At 42.4% G+C, this 22,717-nt stretch overlaps 2 protein-coding genes across 2 annotated transcripts in view; both read right to left on the reverse strand.

Annotated features, from left to right (window-relative positions):
* Positions 1–15,080, reverse strand: part of CCL1 (C-C motif chemokine ligand 1) — a 30,829-nt gene extending 15,749 nt beyond the window's left edge. The window contains exon 1 of the mRNA XM_032615818.1: positions 14,955–15,080. The gene's annotated coding sequence lies outside the window, so the exon portion shown is untranslated. The remainder of the gene's footprint in view (positions 1–14,954) is intronic.
* Positions 1–22,717, reverse strand: part of LOC116745244 (AP-2 complex subunit beta-like) — a 76,121-nt gene that overhangs the window by 11,966 nt on the left and 41,438 nt on the right. The window contains 2 exon segments of the mRNA XM_032615807.1: positions 6,736–6,782; positions 14,955–15,214. Of these exon segments, the coding sequence (XP_032471698.1) occupies positions 6,736–6,782; positions 14,955–15,214 (307 nt within the window).

A 22,717-nucleotide genomic window follows, 5' to 3' on the forward strand; every position in this document is an offset into this window, starting at 1 on the left:
TGAAGCCTGGGAGGCCATGATGAGTCTGAATTTTATTCTAAGTGCTTTGGGAAGACAGCTGAGAAATTCAGAGATAAGAACTGACTTTTTTAAAAAAAAAAAAAAAAAAAGAAGATTCCTCCCTTAGTTGTATGGGAAACAGGTGTTTTGGAGAGTAAGAGAGAATGTAGGAGGATCAGTCAGGAGGCACTGGCTGAAGTCCAGGTGGGAGATGAGGCTGGCTTTGGCTCCTGGGGGTGGGGTGGGGTGGGCACTGTGCAAAGCAGATGGACCCAGGTGTGTCAGAGCAGAGCAGAACTGATGGATGGGTTAGATGTGGGGCAGAGTAAAAGAGGATGAAGCCTTGGCTTGAGCGTGTCAGTACTGAGGTAGGAGGATTACAAGAGGAGCAGGCTGGGTTGCATCGCTCAGGAATTGTGTAACTTGGGTCAGTCACTTCTCCAATCTGGTCCTCAGTTTTCTCATTTGGGAAATAAGGAAGTAGAACTAACTGACTTCTAAGGATGCTTTTAACTCTAACAGTCTATGACTTAAATAAAAACAATCATATATACATACACACACACATTTATATAAATGTATAACTGAATCACTTTGCTGTACACTTGAAACTAACACAACATTATAAATCAACTATACTTCAATTAAAAACAAAATAAGATAAAAAAGAGCAATCAAGGGACTTCCCTGGTGGGCCAGTAGTTAAGAATCCGTCTTCCAGTGCAGAGAATGCAGGTTCAATCCCTGGACGGGGAACTAAGATCCCACTTGCCATGGGGCAACTAAGCCCATGTATCGCAACTACTGAGCCCACGTGTTCTGGAGCCCATGCAAAACAACTAGAGAGGAGCCCGTGAACTGCAATGAAGAGCCCATACGCCACAACAAAAGATCCCTCATGCCACAGTGAAGATCCCGCATGCCGCAACTAAGACCTGACACAGCCAAAGAAATTAATTAAATAAATAAATGTTTAAAAAAGCAATCAAAACAATCTCTTTTTTAAAGTTCTAGCTCTTCTTGATAATGCCACAAACCCATGTGAACCACCACTCCAAACAAAAGCTAGAACCTTGACAATAACCTGCTTCTAATCATATTTTCCCTCTATATTATTTTTCCTGACTCCTTCAACCCAAGGTAACCAACAACCCAAATTCCCTTGCTTATCTTAATCTCTGTGTGTTTCTAAAGTGTATATATTTTTACTTTATAAAGAGTATCATAGTGTTTATAATTGTAGGGACTTACTTTTTGGCCAGTAGTATTCTATTAATATATATCCATATTACAGACTGTGCCAATGCAGTTCATTTTGTTTTAACTGCTGTATAATATTCCATTGGTTAAGTATGCTCCTATTTATTCATCCACTCTCTCTTGATGGGCATTTGAGGTTTTTCCCAGATTTTCGCCATTGTAAACAGTCCAGCTATGAACATTTTTGTACGAGCAAGACTTCTACTATGTCTATATGAAAAAGTGCAATTGCTGGTTTAGGATAGTCACTGTTTTGAGTACAGTTTCAATCATTTTCTAAAGTAGCTGCCTGAAGATACCAGCCATGTGTAAGAGATCATGTAGATCCATGTTCTCTCCAATACTTGATATCATCAGAGTTTCCCGTTTTTGCTAGTCAAATTACTTTGAATTGAGATCTCTTTCTTGTCTGGATTTGCATTGCCCTGAACAGTAATGAGGTTAAACATTTCTTCGCTTGTCCATCACATCAATCATTAAGTGTGTCCTCTTCTGTGAAATATCTGTTCCTGTTTTTCATCATTTCTCTTCTGGGTATCTGTGTTTTTCTTATCAATATCATCAGTCTGCTTCCTGCCTGTAAAGTCTGGGGCTCGAGACCGTTTTATGTCCTGAAGCGTCAGTCTTATTCAATCCAGACCAGCAGCACTTTTGGTGATGGAACTCTCAAAAACTTTTTGTGAAAGGTCAGTAGCCAATTCAAGTGTCAGTGGCCACAACATGCGCTTTGAGACACGCCTCTCCGTCCTTCTCTAGATATAACTCCAAGTATTTGGACACTATCAGGATTAATGAGATTCAGTTTCTTTTCTAAGAAGTGATGTTGTCCAACTGGCAGGATTCCCTGGGACTAAATCTCCTCACAGGTCTTAACAAAGGGAGTAACAGTCATGTTCTTGATTTGGTTTTGACCCCAGGTCATGCCTTTGTTTTGATATTGCCCCTAAAGCTAGTTTCTATTTTGAGAATATTTTGCAGGCTGCAGAGGTTGACATAACAGATGATTGCACCTTTCCATCATTCAAACCCTACAATTTCTACACTTTCTGTTCTCTTTCAATTCTGCTTGCAAATGAGCCAGTCTTATCTGCTGTCACCTCTTTCTTGTATCTGATGAAATGTACTTAGTAACAAGTAACTCACACCAACAACATTCTGTCCCAAAACTTCCTCTCCCAAAGCCATAAATTCGGTAGGTATATTTTCTGCCTTCCGAATGATCACGTGACAGTTTTCCCAAATGTTTAACTATTACATTACATAGCTTGCTGGTTTTCCAGCCCCCTGTAGTAGTTACTTCCCTGTCTGCCACTCAGCCCCAAAGCCAAAACCACACATTTTATTCTTTGGGTAGCACAGCACCCCACTGCTAGGTACTAGTTTCCATATTGGTCAGCTTTTGCTACCATAACAACCCCCCCCCACCTCATCCCCCAAATCGGTGGCTTATAACAAGAAACATTCCTTTTTGCTCTCAAGTCTGCAGGTCAGTTGCATCTCTGCTCCAACCTGTGGGTCAGCTCCTTGCCCCACGTCTTCCCACTCCTGGGCTCAGGCTAAAGGAACAGCTCTTGTTTAGGATATGTCATTCTCCTGGCAGAGGATCCAGGAAAAAGAAACTTGCAATGCTTTTAAAGCTTCTGCTAAGCTATGACACATGTCCTGTCTGCTCACATTCTCTTGGCTCAAGGAAGTTACATGGCCACTCACATTCTCTTGGCTCAAGGAAGTTACATGGCCAAGCACAAAGCCAATGATGTAGGGCAATATATTCTGAATCATTTTAAAGAACAAGAGTCTCTCACAGATATCAAGGAGCTCTTGATACATTCTTATATAATCCTTTCTTAGGATGTGGATTGCCATATAGTCTACGATTTGTAGCTTATTTTCTTTTTTCTTTCTTTCTTTGGCTGCGCCGGTCTTAGTTGCAGCATGCAGGATCTAGTTCCCTGAACAGGGATCGAACCCAGGACCCCTGCACTGGGAGCGTGGAGTCTTAACCACTGAACCACCAGGGAAGTACCTGTAGCTTATTTTCAAGTTGTCTTTTTAAGAAAGAAAACTCTTAATCATAATACAGAAAATGTATCATTCTTTTCTTTTAGAGTCAACATTTTCGTATCTTAAGTAATCTTTCCCTTCTCCAAAGTTCAAAAGATATTTCTATTAAGGTTTTCTATTAAAATTTTCAGGGGCGTATTTTTAAACAAGATGTTGGGGGGAGTTTATTAATTTATTTTGGCTGTGTTGGGTCTTTGTTTCTGTGTGAGGGCTTTCTCTAGTTGGGGCAAGCAGGGGCCACTCTTCACCGCGGTGCGCGGGCCTCTCACTGTCGCGGCCTCTCTTGTTGCGGAGCACAGGCTCCAGACGCGCAGGCTCAGTGGTTGTGGCTCACGGGCCTAGTTGCTCCAAGGCACGTGGGATCCTCCCAGACCAGGGCTCGAACCCGTGTCCCCTGCATTAGCAGGCAGACTCTCAACCACTGTGCCACCAGGGAAGCCCCAGGGGCGTATTTTTAACATTTAACCATCTGCAGTTGATTTTTGCATATGGTGTAACGTAAGGATCCAATTTAATCTTTTCTTCCATATGGACTGCCATTTTTCCAGGCCTAATTTTTGAATTGATGTGACATACAAGCCATATCACATACCGTAGCATCATACATATGTGGTTCTGTTTATGGACTTTCTTTTTATTGGTCACCTACTTTATCACTGCATTGACCATAATGAGCCATGGTATCTGGTTAAGTAAGGCTCCCCTCTCTTTCTTTTGTTGTTTTTTTGTGTTTCAACCAGAAGTGTTCTGGCTATTTTCACCCTTTTACTCTTTTATGTCAAGTCTGGAGCCATTTCATCAAGTCCCAGGAAAATCTCTGTTGGGTACCCGTCTGTGCTCTTTACACAGCCAGCTCACTGAACCCTCACCACTACCTGATGAAGGTCAGTGTTATTTTCCTCATACTACAGCTGAGACGCACAGAGATGGACTGCTGGCACACAGCTGCAAAGCAGTAGCTCTTCTGCATGCCCCAGCACCCAGCTCACCCAGGCAGCACAGTGGATACACTGATAAGCCTGAGACCACAAAGCCTGGGTCATCTGCAGAGTCACTAGCAGTGCATGCTGTCACTTTGCTGAGGATCCCTGGTGACAGCAGAAACCATGCAGGTTTCTAAGTTGACCATCTAAGATTCTAAGTTGACCATCTAGGTCAGTTCATTCTCACTGACTGAAAAACAAAACAAAAAACAAACAGGAAACTGACCCCTGGAGATAGTTCATATTGAGAAGGCAGGCTGGCAGTGGGTCTCCATAATAGAGGGGAAGATATGTGTGTGTGTGTGTGTGTGTGTGTGTGTGTGCGCGTGTGTGTGCGTGTGTGTATGTGTATTCACATCAGAGCAAATGACTAGTATCTGGATTGTCTCATCAATTCCATATTTCAGTTCTTGAAAGAGAAGGAGGCAATCTTATTACCAAGAAGATTAAATGACTTTCCAAGTTCTCTATCCTCTTAGTTCATGGGAGTAATATTTAAGGCACTTCATTTGCAAGGTTATTTTGAGCAAAATATATGTAGAGCAAGTGGCCCTCCATACTGGGTCAGCAGCTTCAACATCACTTGGCAGCTTGTTAGAAATGCAAATTCCTGGGCCCCACTCCAGTCCTACTGAGTCTTATCACAGGGTGTGAGGCCCAGTAACCTCTGTATCAACAAGAAACCCCCTCCAGGTGATTCTGGCGCTCCTGAAGGTTGAGGACCTCTGGTGTAGGGCATCCACCACAGCACCCAAAGCTGTCAATTTTCAGTGAATGCTAACAAGTTTGGTCAAAGGTCACAGAGCTAGTTCATGGAAAGCCTAGACCTTACTTGGTCTCTGGCCCTACTGAATAACTTTTTTCACCAACTGGAGTCTTATCTCCAAGGATAAAGAGCTGCAAGGTCAGATATTTGTATTAACTAGATCACCTGAAAATATTCAAGTTTAGGGCTTGGAAGAATAACAGAGGTGAGCCTTAGGCCTGTGAAGCACCATGGACAATTCTTAGCTTGTCATTTAAGACTCTTGTATGTTGAGGCTGGGAGGCTGACCAAGTCCAATGTACACAATGGCATTCTTAGAGATGCACATGTCTGTGTATACAGCCCCTCGAACACAGGAGTTGCTAAGGGTCCATTATCCGCGAGTGGGTTAAATCTTTACTTCAGTTGTCAGGCTGGCTTACATTGGGATTTTTATATTACAGATAGCTTTGGGAACAGAAATCTTTATTATAACAACATTAAACAAACAAAAAACCAAATCAATAATAGTCATATCTCTCTCAAAGAGCTGTTCGTTTCTCACTTTCCATTGTTTAGCTCTTTGTAGACAAATCTTCATCTCATCCCATCCACAGTGAACTCCCAGTTTTGTGCTCTTCTTTTTCACTGACTTTATCATAAATATTTTCTGTGATGTTCCCTAGTCTTCATAATTGTCATTGTGATGTGGCTGGAAAAGATTGCCTCAAACTGAGATGACAGGATTTAATTGTAGATATTTATCTGGCTACCACTATTTCCTAAGTAACAGTGTTGTGGCTACTTTTCTATAAGTCAAATTTTCTTCTTGTCGATGTTCTTCTTTAGATTAACTTCCTAGAAGTGGAATTACAACAAAAGACAGTATAAACACATCTGACTACTGGAGCGATAAGAAAGATGTTTCCCAAAAAAAACGACCATTTCTTTGTTAGTGGCAATGTATAAAGACACTTGTTTTATAAAAAGTAGTCCTCAGCATTGGGTGTCATTATTCAACTCCCCTCCAACTTTTTCTTTTTCCAGTTTAGTGAGCATGTAAGTTTACCCTGTTATCGTTGCAATTTTCCTTTTTGTAAATCCTATATCCCTACTTCCTTCCAAAGACATCTGGTCAAACGGGCTTCAGAGAGAATTCATTTCAATTAGGGTGTACGTGTATGTGTGTGCATGCTGTGTAGCTATGGCTCTTTGTATCTGGATACATATAAGAGTCCGAGTATCTGACCGTCTCTGTGTGTGCATCCGCTTCCATGTTTATGCCTCAAAGAACAGACGTGTTGTGGAGTGTATATGTCTGGGGTTCTGCTGCAGACACCTTGTTTCTGAGCATGTACTCCTTAGAGTATGCTCATGTGTATGTGTCAATAAACTGTAGCGTGGAATCGTGGAGGAGATGCAAGTAATGAAATCAAACACAGACCACTTGTGGCTTAACACAGTTCTCTCATCTGTACCTTCCTGCATAGCTCTGCTAACATAGGGAACCAATTAATGAATTCCAAATAACAGTGAAATGTATAGAAGAGATGGGACGATTTGGAAAAAAGTGGACAGATCCTACAAGCCTCTAGTTTTCATACAGAAAATAAATAAAGCTTCAGTGGGCTGGGACTTTTAAAACCATTTATCAAATGAGTGATACTGGGCAGTGATACATACCACCATCAACAACCCTTGCCCATGCCTCCGTGCTCTGTTCTCTGAGTCTAAAATGAAGATCAGAACAAAGGATGCTTGTGAAAGTTAAATAAGATGATGTTCATAGAAGGTGCTCAGAAGACGTGGTCCCCTGTAGGAAAAGGAGTGGAGGGGACCCAAGTCCCAGGCCTAGGGCCCCAGTCTCTTCTCAGACTCTGAAATAGACAATGACGATTCCTAATTGTAAGTGTTGCCAAAGGTCTTTCCAAAATACCTTAACCAGAGCTAAAAATCTTACACGTCGTTGCTAAATACATGTAGTTTGGAGGTAGACCAAACTCTTCAAACCATGGGGTTTATAATGAAAAGATAGTCAAAGGTCCTCATGGGGTAGAGGGAGCTGGAAATCACTGACACAAATCTGTAGATTTCAAACTTCTAAAAAATCCCAATAGAACCACCTACCCCCCAACCCTGTCAACACACACACACACACTTTTATCCAAACAACTTTTACAGGGAACCCCAAGCTATGAAACAGATGGGGGCAGGGGCAGAGGCAGAATATGGGTGGGCCTTCCTAATCCTCTCTGGAATCTGACGAGGGGCTCCTGGGGCACGTCCACACACCCTGGAGCTCCCCAGGTGAAAACCATGCATCTAGATAACCCCAGAGTCCCGGCCAGCACTGCCACTCTCTAAGGCTAAACCGCAGTTTCCAAGCAGTAACAGACCAGCTAATGTTTTCTGAGAGTTTCCCATACTCCAGGTTCTGTGCTTAGCTCCTGACACATGCTATCTTATTTTGGCCTCACATGTTCTCCAGGAGGAAGACCCTAGTAGTACTCTTAGGATCCCCATTCTCAGCTGAGGAAGATAAGGCCCAATGCAAGGATACTGGGCATTATAAGAAAAGTGTCCAAGTTCATTCAGCTTGAATATCATGGAGCCAAGAAGCAAACCTAGATAGTCTGGGTCTCGAATCTGTGTTCTTAACCCAGCCTGTAAAGCCTCCCAGTTTTGAGGGTTAAGTAGCATCTTTGCGAGTTAAAGTTCCCAGTTCCCCATCAATTGACATTATAACACCAGTTTTAGTTTTGGGGTTTTTTTTGTTTGCTTGTTTTGTTTTCTTTTGCTTTGTTTTTAAGAAGCGGTATGGCAGTGACCCCCAATTCTCCTCCATCTCTTATCTAAAACCCTCTGTGATCAGGACAAAAGAGCAGAGCTCAGAGTTACTGTCTAACTTGAGGATCAAACCATTGACTTTGACAGCAACCATGGCTGCTGGGAAGATTGTTCCTCCAAGTATTTTTTGATGACAGGACAAGGTGGGAACGGAAACACAGAGTAGCATCTGATACCTCTCAGGGCTTTAAAACCCGCCTTATTGGACTCCCCTGGTGGCACAGTGGTTAAGAATCCGCCTGCCAATGTAGGGGACACGGGTTCGAGCCCTGGTCTGGGAAGATCCCACACGCCGCGGAGCAACTAAGCCTGTGAACCACAACTACTGAGCCTACGCTCTAGAGCCCGTGAGCCACGACTGCTGAGCCCACGTGCTGCAACTACTGAAGCCCATGTGCCTAGAGCCCATGCTCTATAACGAGTGAAGCCACTGCAATAAGAAGTCCACGGAACTCAATGAAGTGTAGCCCCCGCTCGCATGCAGCAATGAAGACCCAACGCAGCCCAAAATCAATCAATCAGTAATAAAAAAAAAAACCCGCCTTATTTACCAGGCACTACACTCCAGTGAAGTAGACAGGACTATCCCCATTTCATGATGGCAAAACTGAAGCTCAGAGAAAATCTGCTGGAGATCCCCTAGGTCAGAAGCGTCAGAGCCTGGATTTGAACCCAGCACTCTCTGACCTTCCATCACTCTACACGAGACCTTGGGGAGAGTGGGGCCTTGCCCTTCTTCAGAGCCTTCCTCAAAGCCTTCCTTCTTTGCCTGCTTCCACCACAGCCCTTGTCACCAGCCATGCCAATACTTGTTGCCACTTCTGCCTCTTCTACTACCCAGAGAGCCTTGGTGGTAGAGTGTGAGTACACACAGGGCCCTCTGTGAAGGTCTGCTAGGGAATGAACAGCCCAGTCCAAGTAACCCAGACCTCCGAGGAGATGAGAACCACCCCTCCACGAAGGAAGGATCTTAGATTACAGGAAAGCACCACTGGACTGCCCAGCACCACTGGACTCCAAGCACTCAGAACCCCTCCGGCCCCTGGAAATTCACACTTCCTCCCTCCCACACATGGTGGCCTTCTTTGGTCTCTGGGAAATCCCAGGGCAACTTTTGACTTCTAAGTGGGTGCCCAGGAGCCAAATTTTCCCCAAAAGTTGAGCTTGTGATGGGGTATTCAAATACTCCCAGCTAGAAGGACGCTTGTCTGTCTTTCCCTCTGCTTCAGGACCAAATATCGCACAGGACAGTGTGTTTAAGAACCTGGGATCTGGAGTCTACCAGATATGGGTTTGAGTCATGGCTCTGCCTAGCTCTGCGATTTGGGGTAAATTAACCTCCTTAACCTCCCTGAGTCTCCAAGAGGAAACAGTTAGTAACTAACCGTGACCACACAGTGACGTTTTGAGAGTCAAATAAGATAATGCACAGGGCCTGGTTCAGAGCAGGTGCTCAAAAGGAGTGGAGCCTTGAAATTGAGCCCTGCCCTCTCTCAGAGGCTCTGAGCGGCTGGTAAAGGAGGAGCCGGTGGTCAGAGTGGAGCAGGGACCAGCTCACCTGTGGGAGGCGGGGATGGGGACAGGAAGGGAAGCCCAATGCTGAGTCAGTGGGAGCTGCGGAGGGCACAGTGACTCAGACAGATGTTCCCACTCAAAGAACCTGCCCCAATACTAACCACAGGAAGCAGATAGGAGTTCAGGCAGTGGGGCCTTTCCATGGTAGAAACCCACGGGCAGTGTGCTAGGGAGGTGGAAAGGGGACAGGGTGGGGAGGGAGGGGAGAAGATTGAACTTCAGGCTGTAAAACAGAGAGGGAGACACAGGGCACAGTCTCTCCCACAGCCCCTCGGAGCGAGGTCCAGGAAGATGAAAAGGGCAAGCTGCCTGGGACCAGGAAGAAGCCGGCTCCAACTTCAGTAGGACACCCTCTTTCCTGTAATCTAAGATCCTTCCTTCGTGGGCTGAGACCGGAGAACCTTAGCTGAAGCCTAGAAAGAGAAGAAAGGAACTCGGGTTGACTGAGCCCCTACCCTGCGCCCAGGGCCAGAACTTTATAATGAGCTTTATCTCTAGATGCCTCTCTTGTGTCCACACAACCCAACACTGCAGGGCAGCACCCCCGTTGCATATCTAGGGGCCCAGGTGAGAGAGACGGCACCAGCTAGACGTGGCAAAGCGGGGCTTCAAACCCAGACCTACATGGCTCTCTCAAACCTGTGCTTTTCCTTTCAGAAAGGCAGCACCATTCTTAAGCACTGAAGCTGTCAGTCCTGGGTTCAAGTTGACACTTCTGTCAACTACTAGATATGTTAACTCGGATCAGTCACTCATCTCTCTGGGCCTCAGTTTCCCTGGTTATAAACCAAAGAGAGTAGTGGTACCCACTGCATAGGGTGTGGTGAGGATTGAAGGAGCTCAAGCCAAGCCTGGTACAGAGTCAGTGCTCCATTTATGTCGACTGTGGAGTTTGTGCTCTTCTCCAATAAAGCCACTCCCCAGGAGAGTGGAAGAAAGCATGGCTGCCCCCACCCCATGTAGGCTGCAAAGGAGAGAGCCCTGGGCTTGGGGGCTAAGGACATGATTTCAGAGCCCAGCCCTACACGTTACCTGGGGTGTTACCTTGGACAAGTCACTGGACGTCTCTGAAGTTCAGTGTCCTCACCTCTAGAATGAGGATAGTGAGGCTACCAACTGTGCAGGGCAATGGTGTCACGCCGGGTAGGTGACAGCCCCTAGCACGGTCCAGAGGAGAGCAGAGACCAGGAGGCAGGGACTGGAATTGCCCTGTGGTGGAGACTGATGAGCTGTGGGCAGTAAGAAAGAGAGGGGAAGGGGCGTGGAGGAAGGTTCAGATGCCCAAAAAGATCCAAACCCTACTGCCAAACCAAGGTGGGCATTTCCCAGCCACAGAGAGAGATTATGATATTCACGGAGCAAAGATGGATGGGAACATTACAGGACTGGGGTCTTTACCCTTTTCTGTCATCTTCTGTTGAAGGTGGCCACCAAGAAACTTACTGTCCACAGAGACCTTCCCGCTGTGTAACCTAGGGGAAGTTGCTCACCCACTCTGTTCCTTCTCTTTTTGGTGTCTAGGAGAATGATGTTCACAAAGCTCCTGATTGGGAGGGATGAGAATGAGGAGGAATAAACTACTGGAAAGGAAAGAGGTAGAAGACCTCAGCAAAGAACCCCTCCCCACCCCCGCCAGGGCATTCAGTGGTATCTCCCTTCCTTCGGTCCCTGGCTGGGAGATAGGGGCCTGAGGACATCACAGGAAGATGTGGCAGAGGAGGACCAAGCCACAGAGACCAAAATTAGCAACAAGTTGGGGCAGGGAAACCCTGTGTGGGTGCAGCTCTGAGGGAGGCAAAGCTCCAGCAGGGGCAGGTGGGTGTGGACTGCTGTTCCCTCCCAGCTTCCACAGGGTCAAAGTGGAACCAGCATGGGCTGGGGCTGGGGGGCGGGCCGGGCGAGTAGGGCATGAAAGATCCGGGATCATATTCCAGCTGTGTCTGTGTGAGATCGTCTATTTGACAAAGGTGTACTGAATACACTTTATACCCAAGGCACTATTCTAGAAGCTAGACAAGGGTATGACAGGAAGAAGCCCAAGAGCCTGACCTCAGAGAACTTCAAGGAGAAGAGAGATGCAAGGCAGAAGCTGACCATGGTCCAAGGGCGAGACCAGTGAAATGCCATGAGGAGTTCAGAGGACAGAGCTGGGAAGGGAGAGAGATCCAGGTCAACCAGCTGAGCCAGAGCTATGAGCATCACAGTTGGAAAGGACCTTAGAGGTTTTCTGATTCAAACGTCTCAGTTTCCAGATTAGGAAACTGAGACCCGGGGAAAAGGAATTCTTTGCATGAAGTCATGTAACGTACTGGCATCAGCAGAGCCAGCTGAGGACCTAGGTATCCTGACTCCTCAGGCCCATCCCCAGCACTATCATGGTTCCATTTACACCCCTGACCAAGGCTGACAGGTGATCTAGCAAACAGAGCTCAGGTAGCCCAGGACAAATCCATTGTCAGAACCGTAAGAACTCAACATACTCAACCATGGCCTTCAGCTTCAGGTAAGATTCAATTCAGCTGCACAAAGAAACCCAAAACATTCCGAGCTTTTGCACCCTAGTTTTTAATCTCTCAGGTGAAAGTCTGGAGGCCTGAGGTCCAGGCTATAAGAGAGCTCTGATCCACAAGGTTGCCAGGGACCCAGACTCACTCCAGCACCCTCTTTCCATCCCTAAGTTATGGCCTTGGTCCTACAGCCTCGAGTGAGGGCACCTGCACTCCAGGCAGCAGGGCAGGATGAGGAAGAAGAGGGGGCAGACCTTGTCTTTTAACAAGGGTTCCTGGAGGCTGTCACATGACACATCACTTTACAGCCTCCAGTGGGAGGCTGGAAAATAATTTTTTTTTTTTGTGGTACGTGGGCCTCTCACTGTTGCGGCCTCTCCCATGGCGGAGCACAGGCTCCGGACGCGCAGGCTCAGCAGCCATAGCTCACGGGCCTAGCTGCTCCGCAGCATGTGGGATCTTCCCGGACCGGGACACGAACCCGTGTCCCTTGCATCGGCAGTATTTTTAAAAGGTGAGATATTTCCAAGTTAGACAACTATTTACCATCTCATGCCCACAGAGCAGCTGAAAAGTATAGTAAGCAATACTCAACTAAAAAGCACTTTTCCCTTTCCCAAGTGACTTTAAAAGACCTCACGAAGTAAGCATTTTTAAGCCTCTAAGGTTTTATGGTGCAAATGTATTTCACGTCAGAGGCATATCACTTATTACCCTTAGGACGCAGAAGCTAGGTGATGAATGTACTCTTACAGACATGCCATTTGCAGCAACATACCCATATTTATTTCAAAGGGGATTTTTCTGCACTTGTGTTTCTTTTTTAAAAACACAAAACAGGGCTTCCCTGGTGGCGCAGTGGTTGAGAGTCCGCCTGCCGATGCAGGGGACACGGGTTCGTGCCCCGGTCCGGGAAGATCCCACGTGCCGCGGAGCGGCTGGACCCGTGAGCCATCGCCGCTGAGCCTGCGCATCCGGAGCCTGTGCTCCGCACCGGGAGAGGCCACAGCAGTGAGAGGCCCGTGTAGCGCAAAAAAAAAAAACCAACAACACAAAACAAGCACAAATGGACAAAAAGGTCATCCAAAAAGGAACCACATAAGGAATTGTGAAGGTAACAAATTAAAGGCTATTTATCTGATAAAGACCTTATGTAAGAGACTGTGCTTCTTTTTACATATTGGTTCTCTCTTTGTGTTCTAGGAAGAGTTGTTTTTGTTTGTTGATTTGTTTCATTCATTTTCCCCATCCCATTTGAGGGTCAAAGTTATCAGGAGAAAGGTAATTTAAATGGCAAACAACAGAAAGTCGTATCTATTTATCAAAACTTGAAGCACAGACTGGGAGATGTACTTAGAAGTTAAATGGTCATATCTAGCGAATGTTAAATATGCTTGCCTACGAGGTCAAACACCCTGTAACGAGGCCTGATCCTCATGAAACCACAAGTTTCCTTTGGGTGAAAATCACAGCACTGCCCTAAAACCAAAGATTCAACTCAAGGGCTAATGAAAGATTAATAATCATTTTCTTGGGTACTGCCCTTTTCTTTTTGTTTATCTGTGCCCATAGTCTGTCAAAACAGAGCTACAGTATTGTAAACGTTGACTACACTAATTTGTAAAGCAATAAATCCTACACTCTGGCTATTCATGAACCACTGAAACACCTATATTAGACAATACGAGACACTCAGAAACGGTGCAAGTGCAGATACTCTAACCACTCAGAGATCAAATTCTACTTATATTTGAGGTTTATTATAATTAATGAAGGGAGATTCTGAAAAGATTCCAAGATACCCATTATAAGAGTTTATGAGAGTACTGCCGCTCCGAAATTAAAATTTTAAGGTTATCTATAAAGCAAGAGTTCCGTGTTACCTGACAGTCTGTTCATAATAGCATTTCCTTACTGATATGGAGCAATTTATTTTGGTAAAAAAAGGTACAGGCAACTGAACAACTATGTCTACACAGAATCTAGGCTGTTCTTATAAAACAATCCTGCAAATATTATTTCATTAACAGCTAGCTTTACAGCATAAGAGAAGCAGTATCTGCTAACTTCACCCATAAGCTTGAACCAAAGTTACAGTAAAGGATAAAAATAGCTAAATGTATACATGGGCGGACCTCATTTTATTGCACTTTGCAGATATTGCAGTCTCTACAAATTCAAAGTTTGTGGCAACCCTGCATTGTCAGATGATGATAAGCATTTTTTAGCAATACAGTATTTTTATTTTTATATTTATTTTTGCGGTACGCGGGCCTCTCACTGTTGTGGCCTCTCCTGTTGCGGAGCACAGGCTCCGGACACGCAGGCTCAGCGGCCATGGCTCACGGGCCCAGCCACTCCGCGGCATGTGGGATCCTCCCGGACCGGGGCACGAGCCCGCGTCCCCTGCATCGGCAGGCGGACTCTCAACCACTGCACCACCAGGGAAGCCCCAGCAATACAGTATTTTTAAATTAAGGTATGTAGACTATTTTTTTAGACATAATACTATTGCACATTTAACAGACTACAGTATAGTATAGACATAACTTTTATATGCACTGAAAACACAGCAACAAAAGAATTCGTGACACTTCATCGCAGTGGTCTGGAACTGAAGTGCACTATCTCTGTGGTACGCCTGTACAGGCTTTTTACCAAGTTTTCAACTCTGGGAAAATTTCTAGCCTCATCTTTCTGGAGACTTAAGCAACTTTCAAACTTTATCCATTTAGAAAATCTTCACCACAATTTTCTAAAGGCACAACCTTACCTACCCTGAGGTTAGAACACAGAGGGGCCTTTTAACCCATTGTTTGTGTGTGGTCACTAGTATTCAGATGAAGCCTCCAGGGCAGTAGAGTAGGTTTGCCAAATGCATAGCAAATTTTTCTAGGCTATAAAAGCTTGAGGAAGACCAACTTCGTCTAAACAGAGAATCACTTCTCACTCAAACCTAGTTTACCTGCTTACCTCCCATGATGTACTGGCAAGTGTTTGCGATGGATTCCATGACTTCCTTCCACAGAAGCATTGGGCGGCTTATGGTACACTGAGGCCAAAGAATCAATGTGGCAGATGAGCTCATCCAACAGAGTTGGTTCAATAAGATCTGTCTCCTCGGAGATCAGTGGCTTCTCAGACAAGACTACTTCTTTGGCTATGACAGGATCAGTTGAGAGAAGGCACCAATAAATAAGGCCCCGGTCTCGAAGGTCAGGATTATCAGAATCCTAATGAAAAGGCAATGGCAAGAAGGTTTAAATGTAACCTTTCTCCATACAGAAAGCCAAACTGCTGGATTTATTATCAAGGCAATGCTGAAGCGATTTATGCAGAGTTGGCCGTTAAGAAGATATTTAGACTCAATATATTGTTAACAGAGCCATAATTCTGTAATCTCTAATGTTTCCAAGAATTTAAATATAAATTGAAGTGGGTAGTTCTAAGACTCAAATTCAAAATGAAGTTGGGAAAAGGAAAATAAAGTTTAAGCCGGTAAAAATCAACTGCTTACGATGGCCTCAGGACATAAAAATAATGTTTTTATAAGTGCTTTAATATTAGCAGGATTATTCATGAAACACAGCTTACATATATTTCACCCATACCTTCTTTCTTCATTTAAATATTTATTAACTATCTCCTATGGAGACACTGGCCAGGCCCTGGAAACAAAGAGACAACAACACAGTGCCTGACTTCAATGAGCTCAAAGAATATTAATTATTACAATATAGTATGAGAGGTACTATTACCTAAATAATAAAAAAAACTGTTCAAGAGAGAACATAACGAAGTGCTTCTAAAAGGGGTGACACGTGAATTCAGTGGTCTCGTTTTTTTTTGTGGCTGTTTAAAAATAATTTTATACATGGTCATGGCTAAGAAAAATTTATTATCAATGACACGTCACAATTTAGAAATGTATAATATAAAAATAAGTCTCCCCCTATCATCCAACCCTACCCCACCTTAACTCCCCATCCCCAAAATAGCCATATTAACAGTGCACCATATATCTTACCAGAGAGCTCCCACACATATATATTTATTTTCTACAAAACCAGTTTCATAGTATATATACTGCTCCTCAAGCTGCTTTCCATATTGGCACATACAGCTGTCATTTTTCCACTGTATACGCAGCACTGCATCATTATTTACTAGTGTCCTATTGATGAACATTTAGGCTGTTGCCTTTCTCCCTCCTTCCTACTATTTATTTTTGCAATCATTATAAAGTGGCAATAAATATCCTGGTATCCACCTCTCAGAATGTCTATATAGTGGCATTCATTTATGCATGAATTGTTCCAGTGGTATCATGTTATTAAAGGCAACAATCGGTCCCATTTCAATTTCTGTATTTAAAACACATACAAAAATATTTTCTTTAAACTAGGCCAGGGTTTTTCCCATGAGTTTCTACATAAGCAGATGAACTGGTTTATAATTTAGCCATTTAAGGCACGTATCATTCAGCTCAACACCGCAAGTGACCCTGATGGTTTCATATACATTTTCTTAATCATGTATTATTTAATTTGCACTCAAAATGGAGTGCTGGTTAAAAACAAAAAAGCATAAAGAACACTGAGATACAAGTTAATACAGCATAAAAATGGTAAATTTTACCTCAAGATAATCTTTATCACATTCATAGGTTGCATTATTCTAATAGAAATGCACATATATACATGTATTATTCATATCAAAGTGTTTGTAGTATTTGAAATGCCAGGGTTAAAAAAAGGAAACAGTGATACTATCCAATTTAAATGAGTTTGTTTTGTTGCTTGTTGGGAGGGGGGCTAATTTGCTCCTGAGGAAGTGTTTATAAATAGCAGCCTGAAACCTCCTCACTTAGATTTTCATTTGGAAACAAAGTGTGAATATTATGAAACATAAACAAGTTGATTTTTTAAAAGAGCAGAATACAACTTTCTCCAAGTATCACATCAGGAAAGCAATCCCCTGTCCAGCTTTTATTGATATTTAAATTAAAAGTTAAATTTTAATCTGTATATTCAGTCCCCAAAGCATGTGATTTAAAATTTGTAGACTATGCTTTTTATTACACAATGAACACTACACATCACTTAACTGGGAAAACTTAATTTGCCTTTATATAGTAGTAAAGTTGTTAAACATATTAAAATAAACTACATAATACAGCTTAATAATATACTTATCAAAATAATTTTTTTTTTTTTTACTTCAAACTATTTCTCTCATATAGCTGGTACATATTTAACCAAATGGCCAAAAAAAAAAAAATTCCTGTCAAGATTCGCAAAATATATACTTCTGTGAAAATAGCTTGAGTCCCCCCACAAATTCAAAACACTGCAACAGGACAAATTTCTGGAGACAGAATCACTGGATCAAAGGGTATACGTACTGTAAATCTTAACAGAAAAATTTAGTCCTATGAGAAATGAGAAAATGAGTGCAAATTTTCCAGGACTAGAAGTGAAGAGTGGGCAAGGATCTCCACTGTCCAAACTCAGTTATCCTGAGGGGTGATCTCTTAGGACTACTATCAGCTGGCCTTCACTGCCTCACTAATTCACATGGAGACCACGATAAATCAGGCCCAGTCAAGGCTAATGACAATAGAAACTTTTTATGATTTTAAGGTGCCATTATGTGTTTGGTGACTCAGAAAATTTGGTTTCGGATCTACTGTACTGCTAGTCTGATAGGCCCCCGTAAGGATCTCGAGAAAATAGTGTATTTCCCAAAATTTGAGAGCTTCCTAAACAATTCTTACCAGGCAAGCTCTGAAACAGTAATTCTTAAACTATAATGTGCATCAACATTTTAACGCACCAGGAAAGCCACTGAAAGTGCAGATTCCAGACTTTCTGATTCATTGTGTCAGAAGTGGGGCCCAGGAACTTTTATTTTTAACAAGCAGCACAGGTGATTTTGATGATGACGGTCTCTAGTTCACAGATGGAAAAACTAAGGTGAAGACTTCTTTTCCATGTACTAAAAATAGTAATTACTAAAGTTTGGACACTTCTATGAGTATTCTTTACTAATTCCTCTAAAACTATCAAAGCGAAAAGACAAATCTTTGAAATAAAGCCACGGATTCAAGGGTTGGTTTTCTTTTCCTCTAATTATATATATATATATATATATATATATATATATATATATATATATATATATATATACACACATATATATATATATATATATTTTTTTTTTTCCTAACCTGTTGATCTCTGTCGTTTAACTGGGGTGTTCAGACACATTTAATGTACTTATTGATGTGGTTAGGTTTGGAACTGTTGTCATTTCTTTTTTATTTGTCTTATCTGTTCTCTGCTCCCCTTTTATTCTTTTTTCTTTATTGTTGTTGTTTTTATAAATTTATTTATTTTTTGGTGCATTGAATCTTCGTTGTTGGGTCTTCATTGCTGTGTGTGGGCTTTCTCTAGTTGCCGCGAGCGGGGGCTACTCTTCGTTGTGGTGCGTGGGCTTCTCATTGCCGTGGCTTCTCCCGTTGCAGAGCTTGGGCTCTAGGTGCATAGGCTTCAGTAGTTGTGGCCCACGGGCTTCAGAGCACTCAGCAGTTGTGGCACACGGGCTTAGTTGCTCCGTGGCGTGTGGGATCCTCCTGGACCAGGGCTTGAACTCGTGTGCCCTGCATTGGCAGGCGGACTCTCATCCACTGCACCACCAGGGAAGTCCCATAATATTTCTAATCATACCACCATTTTATTTAAAATTAGAAGCACAAAGATTTCACATATACTTCACTGAATCCTCAGCACAGATAAACAATACGATTAAGTCTACTATAAAGACAGAACAGTAGTATGACAGAGAAATTTGCCCAGTCACGTCCTGAACCAGTGGATGTAGCAGAAACAGAACCCCACCACCCAATTCAAACTAACGTAACTCAGCAGATCATGCTGCCCTCAACTTAAAAATGTACGGCTGGGAACATAAATATTAAATTAGGTTCTTATTTCACGAACTTGAGAAAAAAATTCCAGAGGAAAATTCCAGTGGAAAAGACTTATATAAATGTGCTTACTCTATTATGCTAATGCCTCAGATTTCATTAACTGGACAGAAAAGGCAAGTCTAGAGAAACTGTTTATTAATTATTTATAGCCAAATATGAAATAATCATCCACAATAATCTTAAAACCTCTAAATTCACTTATTTATACTGGCTTATGCACAACAATGCTTCAGGCAGGCAAGACAGGAAATGCGTGTTCTCAAAAGTCATTCTCAACTTTCAGACTTGAGAAGCAGCATTAACAGAGTAGAAAAGGGCAAAGACTCTGGAGCCAGGCTACTTGGGTTTGAGTCCTAGTTCCACCCCATACTAACTGGGCCGGCCTCTCTATGTCTCAGTTTCCTCACCTATAAAATGGGAAGAGTAACAGTATTAACCCTTACTGAAAGCCTGGCACATAGTAAGCACTATACAGATGACTGTTGTTACTAAGATTCTCTACTAGTCCTTGTACAGAAAATCTAGAATTAGGAACGTCTGATGGTTTATTTATACCCTGCCCTGTTCTAGAAATGGATTTAGCAAATCTTATAAAATACATCTAAGGCTAGAGAACATAAACTAGAAGCAAAGGCAGAAAAATGCAAGCCACGATGACCCATACATTTTCTACGGGAGATCCTTAAATCTGATTCTAAGGTTTCAAACATCTGATATGAAAAACAAGTCTAGTCAGATAAGCCATTCAGAGGGGCAGTTAATTACACACTAATGCATAAGAGAATCCAAAACTGGTTAGGAATTTTTTTATGGGGTTTCATAGAGAAAAAAATATATAATGGAATAAATATTTGATAACAGATCTAAAGAGGATAGTTTCTCATGACAACCCTTACTACAGGATGATGATATTAGTGTAATTCAGTAAAAACAATTCTAATAAGGGTCAAATACAATGCAGTCTAGATCCCCAGCTCTCTACTAATCTGGCTTGATTCAGTGGTAAATTTCAACATCTATAAGAACATAGGGAATCCTCCCTAAACACTTTATCTCAGGCAAATACTGTAATAAGAGTGAGTTTGAACTCTGACGAGAACCTAAAACACAGCTCTCCTATGCTGCCTGTTACAGATACAGAGGCCTTAAGAGACAATGGAGGTGAAGGCAGGGTTCAGAACTTGTGAATACAATAGAATCTACCAAAGACACTCACTTGATTATGAGGCTAGCCTTATCTATTCTGAAGTGAGTAGACAGGATTCCCTGGTGGCACAGTGGTTAAGAATCTGCCTGCCAATGCAGGGGACACAGGTTCGAGCCCTGGTCTGGGAAAATCCCACATGCCACGGAGCAACTAAGCCCGTGTGCCACAACTACTGAAGCCCACGTGCCACAACTACTGGAGCCTGTGCTCTGCAACAAGAGAAGCCACTGCAATGAGAAGCCTGCGCACCACAACGAAGAGTAGCCTTCTCACCACAACGAAGAGTAGCCCCTACTCGCTGTAGCTAGAAAAAGCCCGTGTGCAGCCAAAAGTAAATAAATAAATAATTAAATTAAAAAAGTGAGTAGAGAAGGAGCAAAGCCAAAATTCTTTTTAGAAAATTGTTCTAACTCCATCTTAACAGAGATACAAATGGGTAATAAAGGGTCTAGACTAGGAAATCTAGAATGCTCAATATAGATAATATTAAATAACCATTGCCTTGACGGTTATGGAAATTGCTTTGCTTCAGGCAAAAGGAAGTTTTAGAAAAAACACTTCAAAGAGCTCTAACAAATAAATTTTAAAAGATGTACAATTAATAATAGGAAAGGTGTATCTATTTTCCAAGGTGGATGAATGTCAAGTGGCCTCTCAGCAGTTAAGATGATTTTGACTATTCCACACATACATAAACACAGAATCTTCAATTTGGCTGAGGCATGAATCTGTCACACAATGTAAGCCGAGACAGTCTCTTACCTGCCGAGTGATTCTAGGTCACCACCCAGCACTCCCATCTCTACATTTTCTCTTTCCTTACTTTCTATTTCTTGTGGTAACTTTCATGGAGAGCCAGATATTGCTGATGCTTTGAAATGTGGCCGTCAGGGGAGAGTTAAAACTTGAGATACTTTAATAAACAGAAATCCCATGATTCTTGAAGAAAATGAGATTTCTGAGAAAGCTAAGAGACTGTATAAATGTGTATTTATCTGTGTTTAGGGAGTTTTCTGAAGTGTTAGTACACAGGCCTCATTAAAGTCAAGTTTACTATATTACCATCTAGAATAAACACAAGACTTCTTTGAATCTGGTTAATTTATACAGAGCTCTTTCTTCCGTACAAAGGAGAGAGGCTCCAGGGCCTATAGCAAAAGACAGAAATGAACTTCAAGGCCCTAAGATGAAGTCAAATACATGGCTAATTTAATGGCAATCACCCTACAGAGTCTGTAATAAGCACTACATGATTAAGAAGGGGCAATTTCTATTCAAAATGGCCTCCTGTGGATGACCTATTAAACACTAACGCAAAAATTAACGTCTAACCTAAACTACTTTGATCCAGAAGATGACCAATTTCTGCTCTTAGTGCCAAGACATGCCTCATCAGTGATGGACAACCTCCCAGTCCACTTTTCATGGACAGATGGTGAGCCATGGCCTGCCCTTGACTCCACATACTCATATGGATGCTTCTTCACACTAACCATAATGGGGTCAAGTGAAGGTTTAGAGACTTGGGGAAACAGCACATTAAAAAGTTCATTCATAATTTGTTGGAGAAATGGAGAAAACTGAGAGGTACAAGGGGTGGAGTGGGACACCTCTATTTTCTGTGAAGTGCATTTTCTGACATCCTTTAACTCAACTACTGTTGGTCAACTGCTCCTTAAAAGATAATCAAGCGATAATTCTCAGTAATGTTTACGTGCATCAGTAATCAGACAAGACAATTATCTTAATTTTTAGTTCAGGTCTTCTTCACGTTTGAGTTCATTGATTGTAAAACATCTGTACTTGAATCAAGTGTCAGAAAGTAGCCTTTGACTCTAGCAGTTTTCTTGGCTGTATTTTTTTCAGAGTTATATAGCATATTCCATAAACAACTTATTTAATAACGTTGTCTGCTTTATAGTATTCCATTAAGTATTCAAATGCCTTATCTGCCCGTCGAACTTCTTTTCCTTAAAATGGATTCCTGGTATTTCTAAAATTAAATACTGTCAGAGGAAAGAAGAACTTTGCATTTATCATGTATCAAATGATGCGCTTTGACCACTTAACAGATGATGTATTGGCAACTATTCAAGGTTCACATTTGTGGCCTCAGTTTGGAACTGGGTTTCAAAAAGTGTACTAAGTGCACACCCCAACCGTACTAATTAATTACAGGATTTACCATATTTAGTCCTCCAATTGTGTTCATTATTGATATGAAATAAAGCTCCTCAGAGCAAAAAAAAAAAGGAAAGATGACAGCTCAGAGCTAGGTTAAAGAACTATAAAAGAGTTCAAATGCTGTTAATATACAACTATAAAGAGATGAAAGAGGAAAATGGCAAATTGAATATCTGAATCAGATTCCATGTGTAAACACACATCATAACTCTTGACAGCCTGCTAAAGCCAGCCTGTTCTCAAATTCAATTAAGAACATTACTGGATCATGACGGACTGATCATTATACTAGTTACGTCAGAAAAAGTAATTACTTTGATTTCTATGTATCCAGCTGGTTGCCACATTCCTGAA

Source organism: Phocoena sinus, chromosome 20, assembly GCF_008692025.1.
Source record: "Phocoena sinus isolate mPhoSin1 chromosome 20, mPhoSin1.pri, whole genome shotgun sequence".
NCBI lineage: Eukaryota > Metazoa > Chordata > Mammalia > Artiodactyla > Phocoenidae > Phocoena > Phocoena sinus.